This window comes from Myzus persicae, unplaced genomic scaffold (genome assembly GCF_001856785.1).
Source record: "Myzus persicae strain clone G006 unplaced genomic scaffold, MPER_G0061.0, whole genome shotgun sequence".
NCBI lineage: Eukaryota > Metazoa > Arthropoda > Insecta > Hemiptera > Aphididae > Myzus > Myzus persicae.
Window position 1 is genome coordinate 101,978 of NW_019103989.1, and position 17,746 is coordinate 119,723.

Here is a 17,746-nt window from a genome sequence, read left to right on the forward strand (position 1 = left end):
CACACATAGCCGAGGAAGATGCCTTACTCTCAGTCCTCAGAGGATCCAGAAGTATGTTTTACTTTACATATAAAGATAAAAGTTTTTTGTAAATTTGTTGTTGATAAAGGTTCATTAACAAGCTCACTATTGAAAAAATGTAGCACGCATGTACGGCACTACGGCGTACCCACTAAACAAATATTCACGCATATTGCCTATAATTAACTCCTTAAAAACTGTACACAAAATCCTAACCCTAGACATTATTTATTAGTATACGTTAGATGTAAAAACACCTTTGACCTGCCTAAAATAAAACCGAAGCACCAATGTGTTTTTAATCTAATATTGAGTGAGTGTTTTGTATTCCGAATATTTTGCATTGTTTTTACTTTTCAAACACATTTTTGCTATGATCCGAAAATTGACCAACTAGGTACCCAGAGAAAATTGATACCAGTAATATAATAATATTATATAAAAAACAAATAATATTAAAAATATTATTTTTACAACAACTTTGCAACAGTTACAATCATGCGACATGAACTTCATAAATAATGTTCCATCAAAATGTCAAAAAGGAAAAGAAAGTCAAAACATTTTATTACTAGATTTTTATATATTGAATTCTAACCTAACCTAACCTAACCTATGCCTACTGAGACTCATATTAAACTAGACACTTGGCATATCTAACCTAATGTTATATTAAGTGCTCGTTCAATACCTATATGATACAGACAAATTGAGAACATTCTCCGTGGATAAAAGGCCCATAGTAACGGCCTTATAAGATATGGGGAGTATGGTAATTCGAACATTTTAGTCGTTAATATTAATCCATCAAACTTAATAATTTATTCGAATATAACTGTGTCACTCCACCACGTGGACGCCAGCGAGTTATCGGATCTGGGTTCCGGCTGGAGGCATTGACGGAGCATAATAGCTGCACATCGGGCGTGCGCTCATCGGACGCCTGCCGTGAGGGACTCGGAAGTCGCTGGAACTTTGGAATTTGCTAGCTAAATCCGTCATACTGATTACCGGTACAGCCGACCACTTCGTCAGAACGTAACTCCGAAAAATGTTTACGAATATATACAATCTATTGAAGAATTCTGAAATTGAATGCCCAAAGTGTAACGTGTAGGTGTAAGTATTGGAAAGTTAAGCGAGTGAGAAAAAATCCCAGGTAGAATTCAAACATTAATTCTTTCGAGAACGTTATTCGTTCATTAATAATTTTATATCAATAAAAATCAGTTAAGTTAGAAAAATATTTAGTAAAAATTAATCTAAAAAAGTTTAAATTAACTACATTTTTCACTTCACTTTAACTTACCAATACATTTATGCCCGTGCTTGTCATTTGGAACGCTATCTGTACTGAATAGTTGCATTTTGATTTCTTAATAAACACTCATTTTTTCGATTATTTTCTTGTAATTGATTTAAAAAGTTCTCAATATCGCGTATAACATTATTATACGATCTTCTCATAATTTGTTTAATTGAATTAGTATTTTTTTGTACACCGTTTTTGGTCGTTTATGTTGTGGTACTCCTAATTGGATTTGTGCTAGCTTCGTTTCATCAGCTGCCACCTTATTCTGTCAATAGTCCAATTTGTTGGATGTGTTTGTCCTACTAATTTACCGAATCTAAGATTCCACTTTCCATTTTCAGTTGAATTGTTAGTTCATTCTTCATCATTTAAAGTTGAATCGTGAACGTTCCATAAATTTAGTAGAAAAATAGGTGGGCAATTTCTCAAAACATTTCTACTTGCCATTAAGTTGCATCAAAATAATCTATCAAAGTTTCAGCCTCCTCTGGATCAATGTTTTTTTAAATATGTCATACCATCTTTGACATCCTAACGGATTAAAAATGCCAAACCATCATTTTTTCTACAAAATTCAATTAAGTTTTGGTCTTCTCTGTATTGTGTCTGCAGCCCTTACTCTTATACTTTCCGTTAAGTCGATTGAGGTAAATAGTAGGAACAACCCTGAATACTTACATGAAGTCCAAGGACATGTGTGATAGCAGTGATTACTGCACGTTCGAAATCAATATGTACTACCATAGGATCAAGAAATAAATGTAATTCTTCACATTTTTTTAAAATTGTAGTGAGCATTTGCTTTAAGTTGCAACTAATTATGGTGTACTTTGATGGCATTAAGTGTATTGCAAATACCATATTAAAAGCTATTGAAATTTGTTTTAATATTTTTTGTTTTTAATATTGAATATCCATTGGAATCTTCAAACTTTTGGTTATTTATTCAAATATATTATTTTAAAATAAAAATTATGTATGATAAGCCTTGCATACAAGTTAACCAAACAATTGCTCAACTTAAAGCTTATGAATAAAATAACTTAACATTACTAATTAAATATAATATGTTATTGTTATTGTATTATGTTATTATGTATTTGGTTATTGGACAACAATTTGGTCATTTTATATTTTTTTTTGTACTCAAATTTTATTATTATTAATCATGCACATGTAACTGATACAAAACTTGTACATTTTTCAATATTTATCTTATTAATTTGTTCGATGAATATATTATTATTTTAATTTTACTGTAAATAAAATGTTTCAATATCTACTTGTTGTATAAACTATCATTGAATACATAAGCTGTTACCTATTTTATTACTTTTAAGTGGTCTTAATATTATTTACTCCTAATAAGTTCCTAATAAAAATGTAATAATAAATATTGATAAATGGTTAAAAAACCAATAATACATTATTATTGGATAGGTTAGGTTTGAATTATTGATGGTATTTAAAATAATGATAAATTATTTTTATTTTAATAAATAAAAATAATAATTCAATTAAATTAAACTTATTCTTTCAATTAAAATATTTTTATTTTAAAAGAAAAGTATAGTAAATTTAATAGTTCTTAACTATAGAATGAATAAATACATGGTAAATTTAATAAACTATTTTGGTAAGATTTCTTCCCATATTTATAAAATAAACTTATTAAATTGATGATTCCTTTTTTAATTCAATAATTTAATTTATTGAGTGTAAGTTTAATAAAATAAATTTATTAAATTGATGATTCCTTTTATAATTCAATAATTTAATTTATTGAGTGTAAGTTTAATAAAATAAAATTTGTATTATTAATAATTGTCTTTATTGACCGTATTTTACAACATTATTATTAATTCAACTCACAGTATTATTAATTTTACCTAGGTTTTTAGTTCAGTGTGTCAACGTTTTATTCTGCAAAAGAATGTATACGGCTTTGCACAACTTCTATTTATTTCTACACGTATAACATAGGAAATTAGTAGCTGTTCTTGACACTCACGTATTCACATTAGAGTTAAAAATTGATTTGGGCGTAGTAAATAGATGACTCTGCCGCTATTGAATCCATTTGATTCTAAATAATAATTATTCGGACTTGTGGCTAATGCGGTTGGCCGTTGGGTTGGATTAAATCATAAAACAACAGTAAAAACCTTACCAAACCCAACAAAATCTTATAGGTAAAGCCACCTTGGTGAGTGGCTCGGCTCACAGGTTGGCTCTGCTCACTTACCCATGACTGTGCCGAGGAACTGTGTCGAGGGAACTCATGTTAGGGATTCCAGATTTACTATTTTTAAATAAGGGACATTATAAATCATGCATTTACTTGTGAAATGATAGGTGGAGGTGAGGGCATAGTCCCTCAAAATAGCAACGGCCTCTGACAATGATTAAACAATTAAAACTTCATTAAATTATATTAATTTTAGGATTAAATCACTATTTGGCGAAAATTCAAATTCTAGGCAATATGGTTATTTCTTTCCCCCAAATAGTAGATAATAGATATTACCAAGTTATTTGATATCATGAGCTTGGAACATCTTCTAACTGTGTTCAATACATTATTTTTTCACTACCTCTTACAATTTTAAAATTCATACTGTAAAGTAAAATGATTTTAATGTTGCATATGTAGTCTGCTCACAATTCTGAGTAGCAGAAAGGATCTATATATTTGATCAGAAAACTATAGGTATACCGAACATGGGCAGTTATTACATTTGCATTTCACTGAGTGTTCATCATGATAAATAATACTTATTTAATAATAATAATTACTTTTAGTATACAAATAACATTCTTCCAAAATGATTACATACATGAAAATATAAAATGTATTGTATTTAAATTGTACAATGAGAAGCATGTTAAATTCTATAATATAAAAAAATTATATATCATAATCCAACTGTCTATAAACTAAGAACATTTAACACAACTATGAGAAAAGAATTATTTTTCAACAAGCTTACATAAAACAGAACACAATGAATCACGGAAATTCATAATTTCATCAAAAGATTGATCATTAGTTTCATAATGACCGTATGTCTCCGTTAGAAAATCAATAAAACGCTTTATAACGTTCCTCAGTGATAATAAGGTTTCCCAATCACTGAAAAAAAAATTTTTATTTTTTATTAGATTTTTTAAGTACCCTGGAACAGAATATGGACTACACTTCAACTAAGAAACAAATATGTATGAGAGGAGAAAAACAAGCAACTGCAGAAATTGTATAATAGACCAAAAATTCTAACATTTATCAGGAATTAACGACTAGAGTGGTTTGGACTTTTGAACAGTGGATGGCCGCTTTATAAAAAAAAGGTACTGGTCAAAAAATAAACATAGCAAGACCTAGGGTTTCGTGGATAAATGTAATTGCCTAAGATCGAATTGCAAACCTTCAAAATTGTGACCTATGACTTAACTTAAAATAAAAAGAGGCAAAGAGACCAGTTAAGGCACAAATGGTTCTTAATTGACTTGTATAATAAGAACAGTTGAAAAAAAAATTTCAGCTGACTTAATATTTGTACATCAAAATATAGATCAAATTTTGATTGCTTTTGATCATGGAAAAAAAGAATAAATATTTCAGGGTATTTTTTATTTTGGATAAACACAAAATAAATCTTATCTAATGCATATTAGCAAAAAATATCACAAAAACTGGAAAACAAGCACTTAAAAAGTAAAATCATAGTGCTTAAAATATGTAAAAAATATGAATTATAAAATTCTATACTTGAAATCTTTGATGCGCAAATCATAGTATAGCTAACTTGTTTTTTTATTCGGTAAGCTATAATTAACAAATTCTATAAAATGCATAGCACACAAAATACACCTAACCGAGCTAGTACTAAATGTTGATCTTAGGTAAGGTATAATTTAATTTAATTATATTATAGTGCATGATATATTTTAAAATTACAACCTATAAAATTATTAAAACTATTATCTTGATTTTATACAACATAATATTAATACTTACCCTTTAGAACAGGAAATATTAACACGCTTTCCATTTCGAATGTATATCAAACAATTATTGTGTCCATCCTGAAAGAAAAATGTATTTGATATGTTAAATAAATAATTAACGATAATGTATCTATTACTATTCTAACTTACATGCTTAAATGATGCTTGACCATTAAAAAACAATACAGCTAATGTCGGAGGAACATATGAAGATTTATTAAGCATTACAGCATCATGGTCAAGAGACCTACCTTCTCTAAAATAAGTTAATAACTCATTTTCTTTATCTTTATTATAATTTACACTTTCTGAATGCAGTATAACTTTTATTCCAGCACTAAATAAATGATAAAAATTAAAAATAATAATCACAACCAAAATTAAATTGTTCAAAAGTTTCATAAATTTCATACTCATTAATGAATGTATAATCTAAACGTCCATTCCGTCGCATAAATGATCTTCTGAAAACTAAATTTCCAAATCCAGAAATTAATACAGCTGGTACAAGTTGATCTAATGATTTTTCAGAGTTTAAGTTGAAATTATTCATGTCTTTGTCTTCAAGAAGCATACTATTATACAAATGTTGTGTAAATAAATTTTTCAATTCTGTAAAATTTTTTAAATAATTTTATGTTTAAGACATTCAATATTAAAACCTATTCTTAAAATAATAAAAAATAATTAGTTATTAGTAATAGCTAACACTACATTTGATACTCACTGTTTATAAGTATAAGATTATTTCTTGATAATGAAGAATTACTGTTGTTGTTATAGTGGTTTTGTGTGCTGTTCCATTCCGAATATATTTTTGCCACAGCCAGGTGATCACTACACGATGAATAGTTCTTTTTTATTATTCGTGAATCAGCTGCAGTTGTTTCTTTAAATATATTCATATTACTTGATAAGTAGGTTATTATTGTTAGTGTAGAGTCTAGACATCTAAAATAAATTATTAACATTGATCGTAACGTACATTTAACAAAATCACCAAATAGTCATAGAATAATTTAACTCAATGAAAAACTGCTGCTTACTTAAAAAATACAGAATTAACTAAAGCTTTTGATAGACATGGATCAAACGGGAATGCAGCTATTCGTTTTCCTAATGCTGTTAGTTTCTCTTCTCTGTCTAATGCCCCAAGAAGTTGTAACTCCGAAACGGCAATATCTATGGTTTCTACACTAGGTGAATTCAAAAGCTTGGACAATACAACCCTGGCTTTATCCTGGCTATGTATCTAGATCATATAAACAAATATTAGACGTTTTGCTTATCCGATACAGTATAAGTTAGGTAACCTAACCTATATGAAATGTGCATATAATTACCTTAAGATTAATAATAGTATGTTCAAGAGGAGTTAGTTGAATCTCTGGTGTAGGATACTCTGAGCAGTTATTGAATCGATCCAATGTATACAAATGATAACATTCTCCGGGCTGAGTTCTTCCTGCACGACCTCTCCTTTGTTTAGCATTAGCCTGAGAGACCCAACAACGATCCAATAGTTTAATACCTTTTTCGGCATTCCAACTATAAAATTATTATTAACGTATACATTTTAAAATATTATAAATTAAAATAAGCACTGCTTCAATATAATTAATATGCTTCATAATTAAGATCTTATTTATTAACTGGAGTACATAAAAAACAAGTATTTTACAATCATATATATTTAACAAATAGAGTAATTTGTGAAATTAAATTTAATGATGTTTGAAAATCCTAAGAATTCACGGCTATATTTATTAAGTAAATATAATAACTGTTAAAAAAAAACTATGGGTATACATCTGTATAATAATCTAAACTATGCATTTTTTATACTACCAACACTAAACAAGATGATTTAGTCATTGTAATTTAAAACCTTACCTAGATATATTTTGCATACCAGTGTCAACTACATATACTACATCATTAATTGTAATACTGGTTTCAGCAATATTTGTAGCCAGCACAACTTTTCGTCTTCCATTGCTTGCAGGATTCATGATTTCTATTTGTTTTTCAGGTGTCAATTTAGAATGGGCAAACATTATATCAAAATTATGACGCCTTTTTTGTAGCAGTTTATTCACCTATTATTCAAACAAAAATTGAATAGGATAAAGTGATCAAATAATTAAATAGCAGGCAGAACATTGTCCTCTGGGGCTATCTTACATCAATTATGTCTTGCCAACCAGATACAAAACACAGTATAGCTCCAGGTGATTTATTGTTATGGATCCATTGTATAACGTTTGCTACTAGTTGTGGATTCCAGTACGGTTTTCCATTTTCTTCAACAGTTGTATCAAATAAACCCCATTCCCTAGCCAATTGTTTCTTGAATAATAAATTAAATAATAAATATTAATTTAAAAATCAAAATATCAAACCCGTTAGCATTTATGATTTACCGATAAGAATTGAGTTTTTACAGGATGTGTGAAACCTGGTATTTCAATAGTTGAAGCTGAGTGGCCATAATAGTTTTGGAAGTGTTCAGCATTTAACGTTGCACTCATTACAATCAATTTTAATTTTTCATTTAACTGCAAAGCATTTTTTGTAAGCATCAGCAATATTTCTGTGTTTATATCCTGTTCATGGGCTTCGTCAATAATAACATGTGAAAATTCTTTAAGTCCTGGGTCTGCTTGTAGTTTTTGAAGCAGTATGCCGCTAGATGCAAATACTATAGTTCCCGGTTTTCTGGGCAATATTTGCTTCAACCGCACTTGAAAACCAACTACATTACCCAACTAGAAAATTGAGTAAAATTATTCATAAATCTAATTAAATTTGTAAATACATTTTATTTTTTTTTAGTTCATACTTCTTCTGAACGTTCTTCAGCAACTCGATTAGCAAGTGTTAGTGCACTTATTCGTCTTGGCTGAGTCACATAAATGTTGCATTCACTTCCTTTTTTTTCTTGGCTATATTTTTTCATAATGAAATTAGGCACTCTAGTACTTTTACCACAACCGGGTTCTCCTTTTATAATGGTTACTTGATTATTCTCGATCATATTAAGTATATCTAATCTAAAATTTTAATAACATAAATATAGTATTAATTATTTTAAATTGAAAATAGTTTTGATTTTAAACATACTCGTAATTATCTATAGGTAATTGGACTAATTTTTTCAATGTCTGTGTAGAATTTTTATAAAGATATTCGTTTCGATTTGTATGGTCAAAATGTGAAAATGAAGGTAGTACATAATTTAACTCATCTAAAATTAGAACACATTATTACATTATTGATTCAGTAGGTATAATTAAATACTAGGACTTACCCTCATCAGTTTGGCCATCCTCAATAAATACTGGTTTTCCTTTATTTATTAATGGTTTAATGTCCTATAGTAAACAAGAATATTCTTTAATGTGTTAAACAAAATAAAAATGTTTATTCTCTGTTCCAAGAGAGAACATGCCGGCTCTACGAATTTCCCTATATCAACCTACTATCAAAACCAGTTTCTCTATAGCAAGGTCTTGCGTTGGGATGCACAGATAAATCAATTTTTTTCAAGCCACGGCTTGCTCTTTTGTGGAACAGAGTATAAATATTTAATTGATTATTATTTTCGAAATATCTATAAAATAATATTTTGTGTACAAATATGGTTAACCTGATTGTATTTTTGCACCAAGCTTGAAATTTGTTTAACATTTTGTTCGCTCAAATCTATTGAAGCAATTGGCGATGAAGCTACATCTATACGTTGTTTATTCGATACTATTAATGGCTTTCCTGAATGATCAAGTTTTTCCATATCCTGAAAATGAATTAGTAGTTATATTGTTTACATATTAAAATCAAGATCACAATTTAAATCATAGGTATAGTTTAATAATTATTTTAAATTATAAAATATCATATTACTTAATATTCTAAAACTAGTGTTAACAAACTAAACAGCAAACAGCACATCAGCTTAAAAATAATTAGTATTTGGTGAAAAGGGAAAAACTTGGAAGAGGATACAATTTTTTTATAAGATAAATGTCAAAAACATTTTAAAAAAGTGTTACAATTTTAACTATCAAACAAAATGTTTGTTCAGCATAAAATTTCTAAAAAAAAATGATCATTTTAATAATTATCTTACTTGTAACCATTGAATAGCATTTAAAGACACTGTTTCTCCAGCTTTGGCTTTGGTAGTAGCAACACTCGAAAATACAATAGGGTTGGGCCATTGAACACTTAATTTGCAGGTCCATTGATTTTTTTTGTTCTTGTTGAAACCAAAATGACAGCCTGTCTTTATGTTCTGTGTTCGTTCAACTTGATTATAAAAGTTTGAAACAATGTTACGTGGTGACGCAAATTTTCTTTTCAATCTAGTTATATCTAAATGAAAAAAAATATTTGTTTTAATATATTAACAGTTTTTTTTAAATTTTATATTTTATTTTATTTCTATTCCTTTACTACAAATAAATTAATATTGAACAAAAAAACAATTCTTTTTTTAAATTTTTTTTTATTTAGCCTTTATAAAAATTTGGCTCAACAATTAAAGTATTCTTTATTTTTAAAGTTTTGAATGTTAACTGTTAACAAATCAAACGTTCAAGTTTTTTTTATATAAGAAATTTACCATCTATTCTTACACGGAATAATAAGCAAATGTGACAAAGAGACATTTTAATTTTTGAGGGAGGAAGCCAACCATTAGTGACACTACCTATTTTGAGTTTTTATTTTTTTATTATTTTATTTTTACCTCTAACTAACTAAGCTAAGCTATTTAAGTTTTAGTTAAGGTCGTGTAAATATTAAACTAAAAAAATACAAAAAATAAGAAAACCTTACCTTCATCAGAAATTTTATATTCTGATTCTGGTTGAACAGTTGAGAATCGTGGATATATTAATTTTAAATGTCTTCTGAAAATAATAATAAATATATTGGTGTGAAGGTATATTATAACTGGTAATAAATTAAAGAATTAGTAAGATTAAAAATACTAATTGTTAGCACAGTGGCACAACATAATGCAAATATTGTACTCACTGGGTTGTAGGAAAACGAGATATTACATTTTGTAATCCGATGAAAGACCTGACGTTAAACATTTTATTAATCTAAAAACTTGGCATTCCTAAATTTAAGTTGATCGAATTCCTAGTTAATTGTTGCTTAACTATTTATTACTCCATAACAATTCAAAAACATTAACTCAAAACCATGTAAAATATTAGAATTTAATATTTTTATCCCGAAAACCGGAACTTTTTGATATACATGTGCAAATTACTGATAAAATGATAAAATACGATAAGCGCTATCAACTTGATATTAAAAATGAATGAATTTGAATAATTTGATAAGTTGTGGAGTAGGTATTTGAAACGCAACCGAGGCTTCAACTTATCTGTTCAGATTTTTTTATTTTCAGTTCGAGATGTCCAAATGGTACTATCATTAATTTTGTAGACGATTCACTATTCTTTTTTTTTACCGATGGCTAAAAGTCCTGTCGTAACTGGAATTTCCCCGAAAGAAGGGCCACCAGGAACAAGGGTGACAATCAGAGGGGAACATTTGGGTATCAACCCCAATGATCTTTCGAGTAATTATGTCAGTAAATCTTATAAAGAACTCTACAAAAATTTTACGGTGCTTATAGGTTTAAAAATATGTGACTGCGAGTGCATGCTTTCGGCTGAATGGAAATCGCCAAATAAGATCATTGCACGATCTGGCCCGGGAAAAGGACGCGGCGATATAATTCTAGTCACTAAATCTGGTGGCGTTGGTACAAGTACTGTACAGTTTCGTGGTTATCATGAGACGATTGGCCCTTTAAAAGAGAGTGCGGTATGGGTGGAAGAAGCGCCTCTTAACTGGGGCAGGCAAAACAGTTCGGTCACCATATTTCAATTAGATGATCCTCTGGGTCTATCTGTTGAAGGAGATGAGTATGTACATATTTATTGACCAATTCAATCAGTCAAGAGTTGACTGATATATTATTTTGATTGCACAATAAGGAAATTTCCTGAAAATGAACTAACTGAATTATTTCCGGATGGTTGTGGCGATTTACTATCCGAAAACTTTGAACCTGCCTGGTTCTTACTTGAACACCACCATGGGACATCTTTTGATGATTTACGGGTAGGATTATCATATTTGAAGAGAAAGGTAGATTCACAAAATGAAGGACAATTGTCTTTTTTGAAAGTAAGCCATGTTTAAAAAATTAAATCTACAGTTTATTTTAATTATTATGTTTAATATAACGTATAGGATAATGTAGGATCAGTTATGGAACAATTAGACACTCTTTTTACTCTAAAACAAAATTATGAAGCTGATTTTGAAAGAAATAATGAAACTCTCTTTAGAGTTGAAGAAGCAATCAACCGTAAATTTTGAATCGTTAAATAACAAAATATGTCTTGTTGTTTAACCTAAACATTATTGAAAATATTGTTTTAGAATCTTTAAAGGAGGCAACTCATTTATTTCATGGCGTTTTAACCAGAAGAGAAAAAGCTGAAGCTACTAGAAATGCATTAGCTGTTATGACTAGATATAAATTTTTATTTCAATTACCGATCAATATTGATCGTAATATTAAAAATGAAGATGTAGATGTAATTATTAATGATTATGCAAGGGCTTTAAATTTGTTTGGTAAAACTGAAGTTTCGGTAAGTATAATCATTAATAACTATATGTTTGTTATAAAAATATTGAAATATTATTTATTTGAACAAAAGGTTTTCAAAAAAATATTGGAGGAAGTTGAAACCAAAATACTGAATATACGAATTAACCTGAAGTCAAAGCTTCATCAAATGCCCACAACACTTAAACAACAAAAGAAAATAATTAGGTAATATATAGTTATCTGAGTGCATATAGATAAAATACATAAGATGAGAAACCACATATTTACAAATAAGTCAATTTGTGAGAATAACAAAATAATTTTTTGAAATAAAACAATAATGGTTATTTAATTTAAATACTAAGAATATTTCTTAAATAGTTGTAATTTTTTTAGATTATTTTTTGTTCTTAAATATTTTAAATTTATTAATTGTTCATATTATATTTTAATATTATTTATCATAATACAAGACTTAAAAATAATTTATAATATTAATTCCATGATTGTTACACATTTATGACATTTTAAAATTTTAAAATTATCCTTACAGAAATTTAGTTGCTCTGAATGACAACGGTGACCCAGGCTGGGAAGCAATTATTCATATGAAACAATTTTTAATTGATAAAATAAAAGCTAGTTATCAACAATTTATAACTGAAGAACAAGCAAATGAAACACCTAGTAAGTAATTTATACTTAAAATCTGAAACCGTAACTTGACACATTTGCACATTTTAGATAAGAACAATAGACATCCGCACAATAAACATAAAAGAAATATTAGTTTGTCACAGCAAATCGAACCCCAAGTATGTTACATCTCAAGTTATTATTCTAATAAACAATGTTAATTAATGTTAAATCAATTTTTTTTTTTACAGAACATTGAGCCTAAAAAAGTATTATGCATTGATGAAATAGCTACCGTTATTTCGGATTACTTTCCAGACTTGTGGAAACTTGGACAAAATTACTTTGTGGGTGACTTGGCAGTAAAGCCAGATTGCAGCCATGAAATGGATTTTAAAGTATTTTCTACTAATATTTTTAAAAGTATTGTGTGTGCTAACATATTTTTGTATCATTTGTAGGAAATGATATTAGACATAATTGTGACTGTGTCTGATATATACAGAACAATTATGTTACCTACTACTACAACTAGTTCATTTTCACCTGTGCCTATCATATGGTTGCCACATTGCTTAAAACAAATCCGATCTGTATTTACAGTATTAACGGCTTTGGATCTTCCAAATGAAGCTTTGAATAAGATTTCCAGTGTTATATTTGATTTAAGGTCAATTATTTTTTTTCATTATTTTTAAAAAACAGTTGAATTTCATTAAAATGTACTTTATTGTGTTAATAGGTTACATTGCTTAAATATTTTATTCAAACAAGCATCGGAACAAATTATACAGTTAAAAACTACTGAGACATGGAAACTGGATTATCATTCAAAACAAGGAACTATATCACAATTGGTAATTTGAATTCTCAATAATATTAACCAAATTCAATTCTATACTTATAGTTATTTTTTTCAGCCAAATGATTTTTACAAAATTATAATGGAAGCAATGAATTTAGCCAAAGAATATGTAATCCGTGACGAGCGTAGAGAAACTGCACTTGTTGATAATGAAACTGCAAAAAACGAATTACAACTACTGGTTCACAAATGTTTTTGGAACTTTTCACAGGTATCAAATTATATGTTAAATCATACTTAAAATTTTATATTTAATATAGTTTCTATGTAAAAGGTTTTAGAACAAGTGGGTTTAAACGCGGATACCAATTGTTCGTCTACTACAGTTATGTCCTTGAGTGGATCTTCAGTTACGGGATTTAAATTACACAATGATCTAGTGAGTTTTATTTTTGAAAATGTTAAAGTGTTATTATATTATTGTTCAGGAACATAAATAATGTATAAAGTATACAGTGGAATCTTGGTAAGTCAAGGTTCAGGGAAATAAAATTTTTTCAATTTACTGTGGTATTCGGGGAGGAAATTACATTTCTTTTGAGTTATGAAGCTTATCAATTTATCGAGATTCCACAGTCCATATTTAAGATATAAAATAAATGTATTATTAGAGTTAAGGTTGTATATTTTTATATACTTAGCAGATGTGATGAAATGTATAAACACATTTAAGATTTACACCATATTACATAACTTTGTTAATTATCTAAATTATTACTCATACATTTTAGATGTGGGAACAAAAACTTTTAATAACAATAAGTAATAGTCAGTATACGAGAAACGTCATGCTACTTAAATTTAAAAAAGAATTTGAAGACAACGGTTTTCCAACTATTGATGTTGTTGTGGCTCGAGCTGTTGAATTACTTGAAAACACTGAAAGTAAATTGCTTGAGACTTATATAGAAACCAAAAGCGATCCTCTAGTTGGAACAATAGAACCATCAATGTATGTGGGCAACTTTGAATGGGATTCTCCCTCGCTTTTAGATCTAAAAGAAGTCAGACCTTATGCCAAAGAAATTATTACCAATTTGATTGCATTGCACTCTGAGGTTTGATAGCAATTTGAGTACATGATCTATTCATTATTAATAACTTATTTTGTCTGTTAGGTTCAAACAATCATGCCAGATTTAATGTATGCTGTATTATCAGAAATTGTGGTCACTATATCAGAAGAAATGTCGCGTCTCATGAATTGCGTTACACATTTTAGTGAAAATGGGTCCATGCAAGCTAGATTGGATTTGATGGCATTAACATTCACACTATCTAATTACTTTACACCAAATTCAAAGTATAAGTCTTACATTTCAACAATTTAACACAACAATTTGTGTATATTTATTATTTATTTACAGGGATTTTTTTTGTGACGCTACAAATGCAGTTCCACCATTAAAGTCAGAGGATAATGAAAAGTAATTTTATTTATGATTTAGTACTTCAGATATACTTTTTAATTAAGTTTATGTATGCTATATTTTACATTAATATGTGTCTTTTTTAAAAACCGATAACAGGAAGTAATGAAAATTGGGTTACTGACTTATTTTACCAAATTTATATTATGGTGTGATTACTTGTGTTTATTTTCTTTGTTCCTAGGTACGTTTTGAAATGTTTTGAGCAGTTTAAGACCCGTATGCATTTACAGATCATGTGCTTTTTAACACCTTATCCAAACAATATTGAAACTAGTATTATATAATATCTTATTACAACTTATATTATAATTCAATTATTTTTATATCACACATTTATAACAATGTTAATAAAATTTGTATTTAATTACCTAATAATATACCATAGAAATAATTATATTTATATTTGCATTCCAAGTGTCATATATTAAATCTAAAGAATACTTGCTAATCACTCTATGTTTTTTGTACTAATGTGCAATGTAAATTGTATGTTTTGACTAAGGGTGACCGCACACTAGTAAAGCGACTAAAGTCATCGTATGCTGTGTGAACAAATCTATTGGAAGCTTACTCAAAAATATATACAGGTCTTTTAGTTTGTAGATAATGTTATATTTACAGTCGAAATATCCTATATTCAATATGCAGAATATACTAATAATTCAATAACATGATAAAATAAAAAATGTTCTAAATAAGTGAATATAAGTTGAATAAAAAATGTATGACAGTACATTTATATATTTTACTTGATGCATATTATATAAAAAAATAATTATAATTATAAATTACTTAACTATTTTAGAATAAATTTCAATAGTCAAATAACATAAATAGAAAAAAATAAAACAAATTCTTTTAATTAAGTAAGTCTCAAAGAAGTTTTCATTTTAGGTATGATAAGGTACTTAATATATATATACATGTATTAAAAATTAAAATATAATTAATAACAATAATTAAACTATCTTCAGTTAAAACAAAAATGCATTTTAGTAAACTTTGTTCATTGAAAAAAAAAATAAAGTTTAAAATTTGAATAATAATTACAACTTTGACAAATGTGCATGAAAAACACACATTTACACTTTTATTCAACTTCAATAGATTTTTATGTACAAACAGTATCATCCAATTTTGTTCTACAATTAATTTATCCGTGTGACACATTAGGTAGTGTTATATTTGAAAAATACGTAGGAGAAGGTAAAGTAAGATGACAATATTAAGCTTCTAAGATTTTTCCTGGCCACTTCAAATAGATTTAAAAACAGAATTTGCTATAAGAATTTTTATCATATTTTGCTAATACCATAACATTTTTTTAATTGCCTTTTTCATCTCCAACAAGACTATACAGAGGTTTTCCAAAAATAAAATGTTCATCTTTGGCAACTTTGGGGTAGGATAAGACGACAAATTAATCCACAACACTTCGGTCAAACAATTTGAGAAGATTCCATTTCCTGATTTAATATATAGTTTTGATCTCTTATCCATAACTGTTCACAAATTACATTTAATGTGTAAGCTGTTATCTCGGTTTCGTTTGAATCGTATTTTCCATCTGTTTTGTTTATTTTCAATATAGTGATGTTTTGTGTTTTTTCAAATTCATCAATGTCATCAATAGTAACTTTAGCAGTAAAATCACCAGCACAATACCTGAAATAAACAAATATAAACCATAGAACATAAAATAGTATATTAACTAATAGAAAAATAACAACATTTTTACTTTGTGCCAATAACAATAGGAGCCGGTTTACTTTTATCGTTCAAGTATATAGGCAAATTTGTTGAAATAGTACTTAATCCACTAGGGTCCGTAAAGGAAAATACAAACACAATGACATCTGCCTCTTCTTTACACACCTGATGTCAATGACCAACATGTTTAAAAATAAAAACAAATTGTATTCAATATTATAATCAAGAGCAAAATAGCTAGAAATAGCTAATTACCGGCAATATGTGACCAAATTTTTTTGTGTCTCTGTCACCAGCATCCCAACACTGCAGTCGGAATAGAATAATTCTATCCCACACTTTGACAGGCCAATAAATATTACTTTTACGTATTCCTCGAGTTTCTACATACTCTTCATCAAAATTTAATATCCCTGCTAGTCGAGCAATAGTGGATGATTTTCCAGCTCCGCTTTTCCCGACAAAAAACAATTTGTACGATACTTCTTCTATGTTTGGCAGAATAGGTCTTTCCAACAGCCCTAATAAATGCAAAATTATAATTTTGTAATAATAAAATGTTATTGAGATTAATAAATCATCGGTGACCAACCAAAAAATTTTCTACCATTTGTCAGTGGATTGTAAAAATGTTGCATTATAGTTTCTCCCTCAGCAGTACTCTGCCAATCGAGCTTCACAACATTTCCAAACATTTTGATTTAAAGATCAATTGTCATTCAATGGTATCCAATCACATAAGTAGTACGTCTTTTCTATGGTAGTACCATACTACTATAGAATATTGATTAATTAATAATGATCATTTGTTAAAAATGTATAAATTTGATTTGATTAACTTGTTGTAATACTCACTTCACACCGCTGAAACTGATAGCTTTCTAGAAACTAGTTTCTACTTTCTTTCAAATCACGAATTAAGATTTGATAGGTATGTACATATCTACTAGGTTCTAAACAGTTGAATTATATATGATGTTATCAACTCATATAGAGCTCTATGTTCTACTGTTCTAGACACTTTTATATATATACAATTATTTTTATTGTTATTTGATTGATTGCATAGAGTAACTCTATGATTGATTGATACTCTATTACACTATCTACAGCCG

At 28.2% G+C, this 17,746-nt stretch overlaps 3 protein-coding genes across 6 annotated transcripts; 1 reads left to right on the plus strand and 2 right to left on the minus strand.

Annotated features, from left to right (window-relative positions):
• Window positions 1–4,088: 4,088 nt before the first annotated feature.
• Window positions 4,089–10,613, minus strand: LOC111037307 (putative ATP-dependent RNA helicase DHX30). Of its 2 annotated transcripts, none has more exons than XM_022319820.1 (17): window positions 10,382–10,613; window positions 10,181–10,251; window positions 9,471–9,715; window positions 8,991–9,137; window positions 8,652–8,715; window positions 8,465–8,588; window positions 8,184–8,394; window positions 7,765–8,109; window positions 7,526–7,690; window positions 7,235–7,440; window positions 6,685–6,889; window positions 6,388–6,593; window positions 6,069–6,292; window positions 5,755–5,953; window positions 5,492–5,678; window positions 5,352–5,419; window positions 4,089–4,466 (listed from the first exon to the last, which is right to left on the minus strand). In XM_022319820.1, the coding sequence occupies exons 1-17, from the start codon at window positions 10,441–10,443 to the stop codon at window positions 4,304–4,306; spliced, it is 2,892 nt and encodes a 963-aa protein (XP_022175512.1). In that variant the 5' UTR covers window positions 10,444–10,613; the 3' UTR covers window positions 4,089–4,303. The 2 variants fall into 2 exon arrangements, with proteins under 2 accessions (XP_022175512.1, XP_022175511.1); XM_022319819.1 differs by having other exon boundaries at window positions 10,181–10,254.
• An 89-nt stretch (window positions 10,614–10,702) lies between these two features.
• LOC111037309 (exocyst complex component 2) lies at window positions 10,703–15,369 on the plus strand. Its single transcript, XM_022319824.1, has 17 exons — window positions 10,703–10,940; window positions 10,998–11,289; window positions 11,362–11,554; window positions 11,621–11,738; window positions 11,813–12,027; window positions 12,097–12,212; window positions 12,541–12,674; window positions 12,732–12,802; window positions 12,875–13,021; window positions 13,085–13,293; window positions 13,366–13,480; window positions 13,544–13,699; window positions 13,763–13,867; window positions 14,220–14,546; window positions 14,607–14,791; window positions 14,856–14,915; window positions 15,103–15,369. Exons 1-17 carry the CDS (start codon window positions 10,832–10,834, stop codon window positions 15,203–15,205), a joined length of 2,655 nt encoding a protein of 884 aa, XP_022175516.1. The 5' UTR covers window positions 10,703–10,831; the 3' UTR covers window positions 15,206–15,369.
• A 592-nt stretch (window positions 15,370–15,961) lies between these two features.
• Window positions 15,962–17,684, minus strand: LOC111037283 (REM2- and Rab-like small GTPase 1). 3 transcript variants are annotated; one of them, XM_022319768.1, is made up of 5 exons: window positions 17,487–17,684; window positions 17,224–17,402; window positions 16,887–17,152; window positions 16,660–16,796; window positions 15,962–16,586 (listed from the first exon to the last, which is right to left on the minus strand). In XM_022319768.1, exons 2-5 carry the CDS (start codon window positions 17,324–17,326, stop codon window positions 16,361–16,363), a joined length of 732 nt encoding a protein of 243 aa, XP_022175460.1. In that variant the 5' UTR covers window positions 17,327–17,402; window positions 17,487–17,684; the 3' UTR covers window positions 15,962–16,360. The 3 variants fall into 3 exon arrangements, with proteins under 3 accessions (XP_022175460.1, XP_022175461.1, XP_022175459.1); XM_022319769.1 differs by having other exon boundaries at window positions 17,239–17,405; window positions 17,487–17,631; XM_022319767.1 differs by having other exon boundaries at window positions 17,224–17,405; window positions 17,487–17,618.
• Window positions 17,685–17,746: the final 62 nt, after the last annotated feature.

Coding starts and splice junctions, on each gene's coding strand:
- LOC111037283 (XM_022319768.1), bottom strand. CDS start 17,326: ATGTTTGGAAATGTTGTGAAGCTCGATTGGCAGAGTACTGCTGAGGGA. Junction 17,153..17,223: donor AAATGGTAGAAAATTTTTTG/GTTGGTCACCGA, acceptor TGCATTTATTAG/GGCTGTTGGAAAGACCTATT. Junction 16,587..16,659: donor CCTATTGTTATTGGCACAAA/GTAAAAATGTTG, acceptor TGTTTATTTCAG/GTATTGTGCTGGTGATTTTA.
- LOC111037307 (XM_022319819.1), bottom strand. CDS start 10,443: ATGTTTAACGTCAGGTCTTTCATCGGATTACAAAATGTAATATCTCGT. Junction 9,716..10,180: donor ATATAAAATTTCTGATGAAG/GTAAGGTTTTCT, acceptor TTTTTCATTTAG/ATATAACTAGATTGAAAAGA. Junction 6,594..6,684: donor ATACTATTATTAATCTTAAG/GTAATTATATGC, acceptor TATATGATCTAG/ATACATAGCCAGGATAAAGC.
- LOC111037309 (XM_022319824.1), top strand. CDS start 10,832: ATGGCTAAAAGTCCTGTCGTAACTGGAATTTCCCCGAAAGAAGGGCCA. Junction 12,803..12,874: donor CACAGCAAATCGAACCCCAA/GTATGTTACATC, acceptor TTTTTTTTACAG/AACATTGAGCCTAAAAAAGT. Junction 14,792..14,855: donor TACTTTACACCAAATTCAAA/GTATAAGTCTTA, acceptor ATTTATTTACAG/GGATTTTTTTTGTGACGCTA.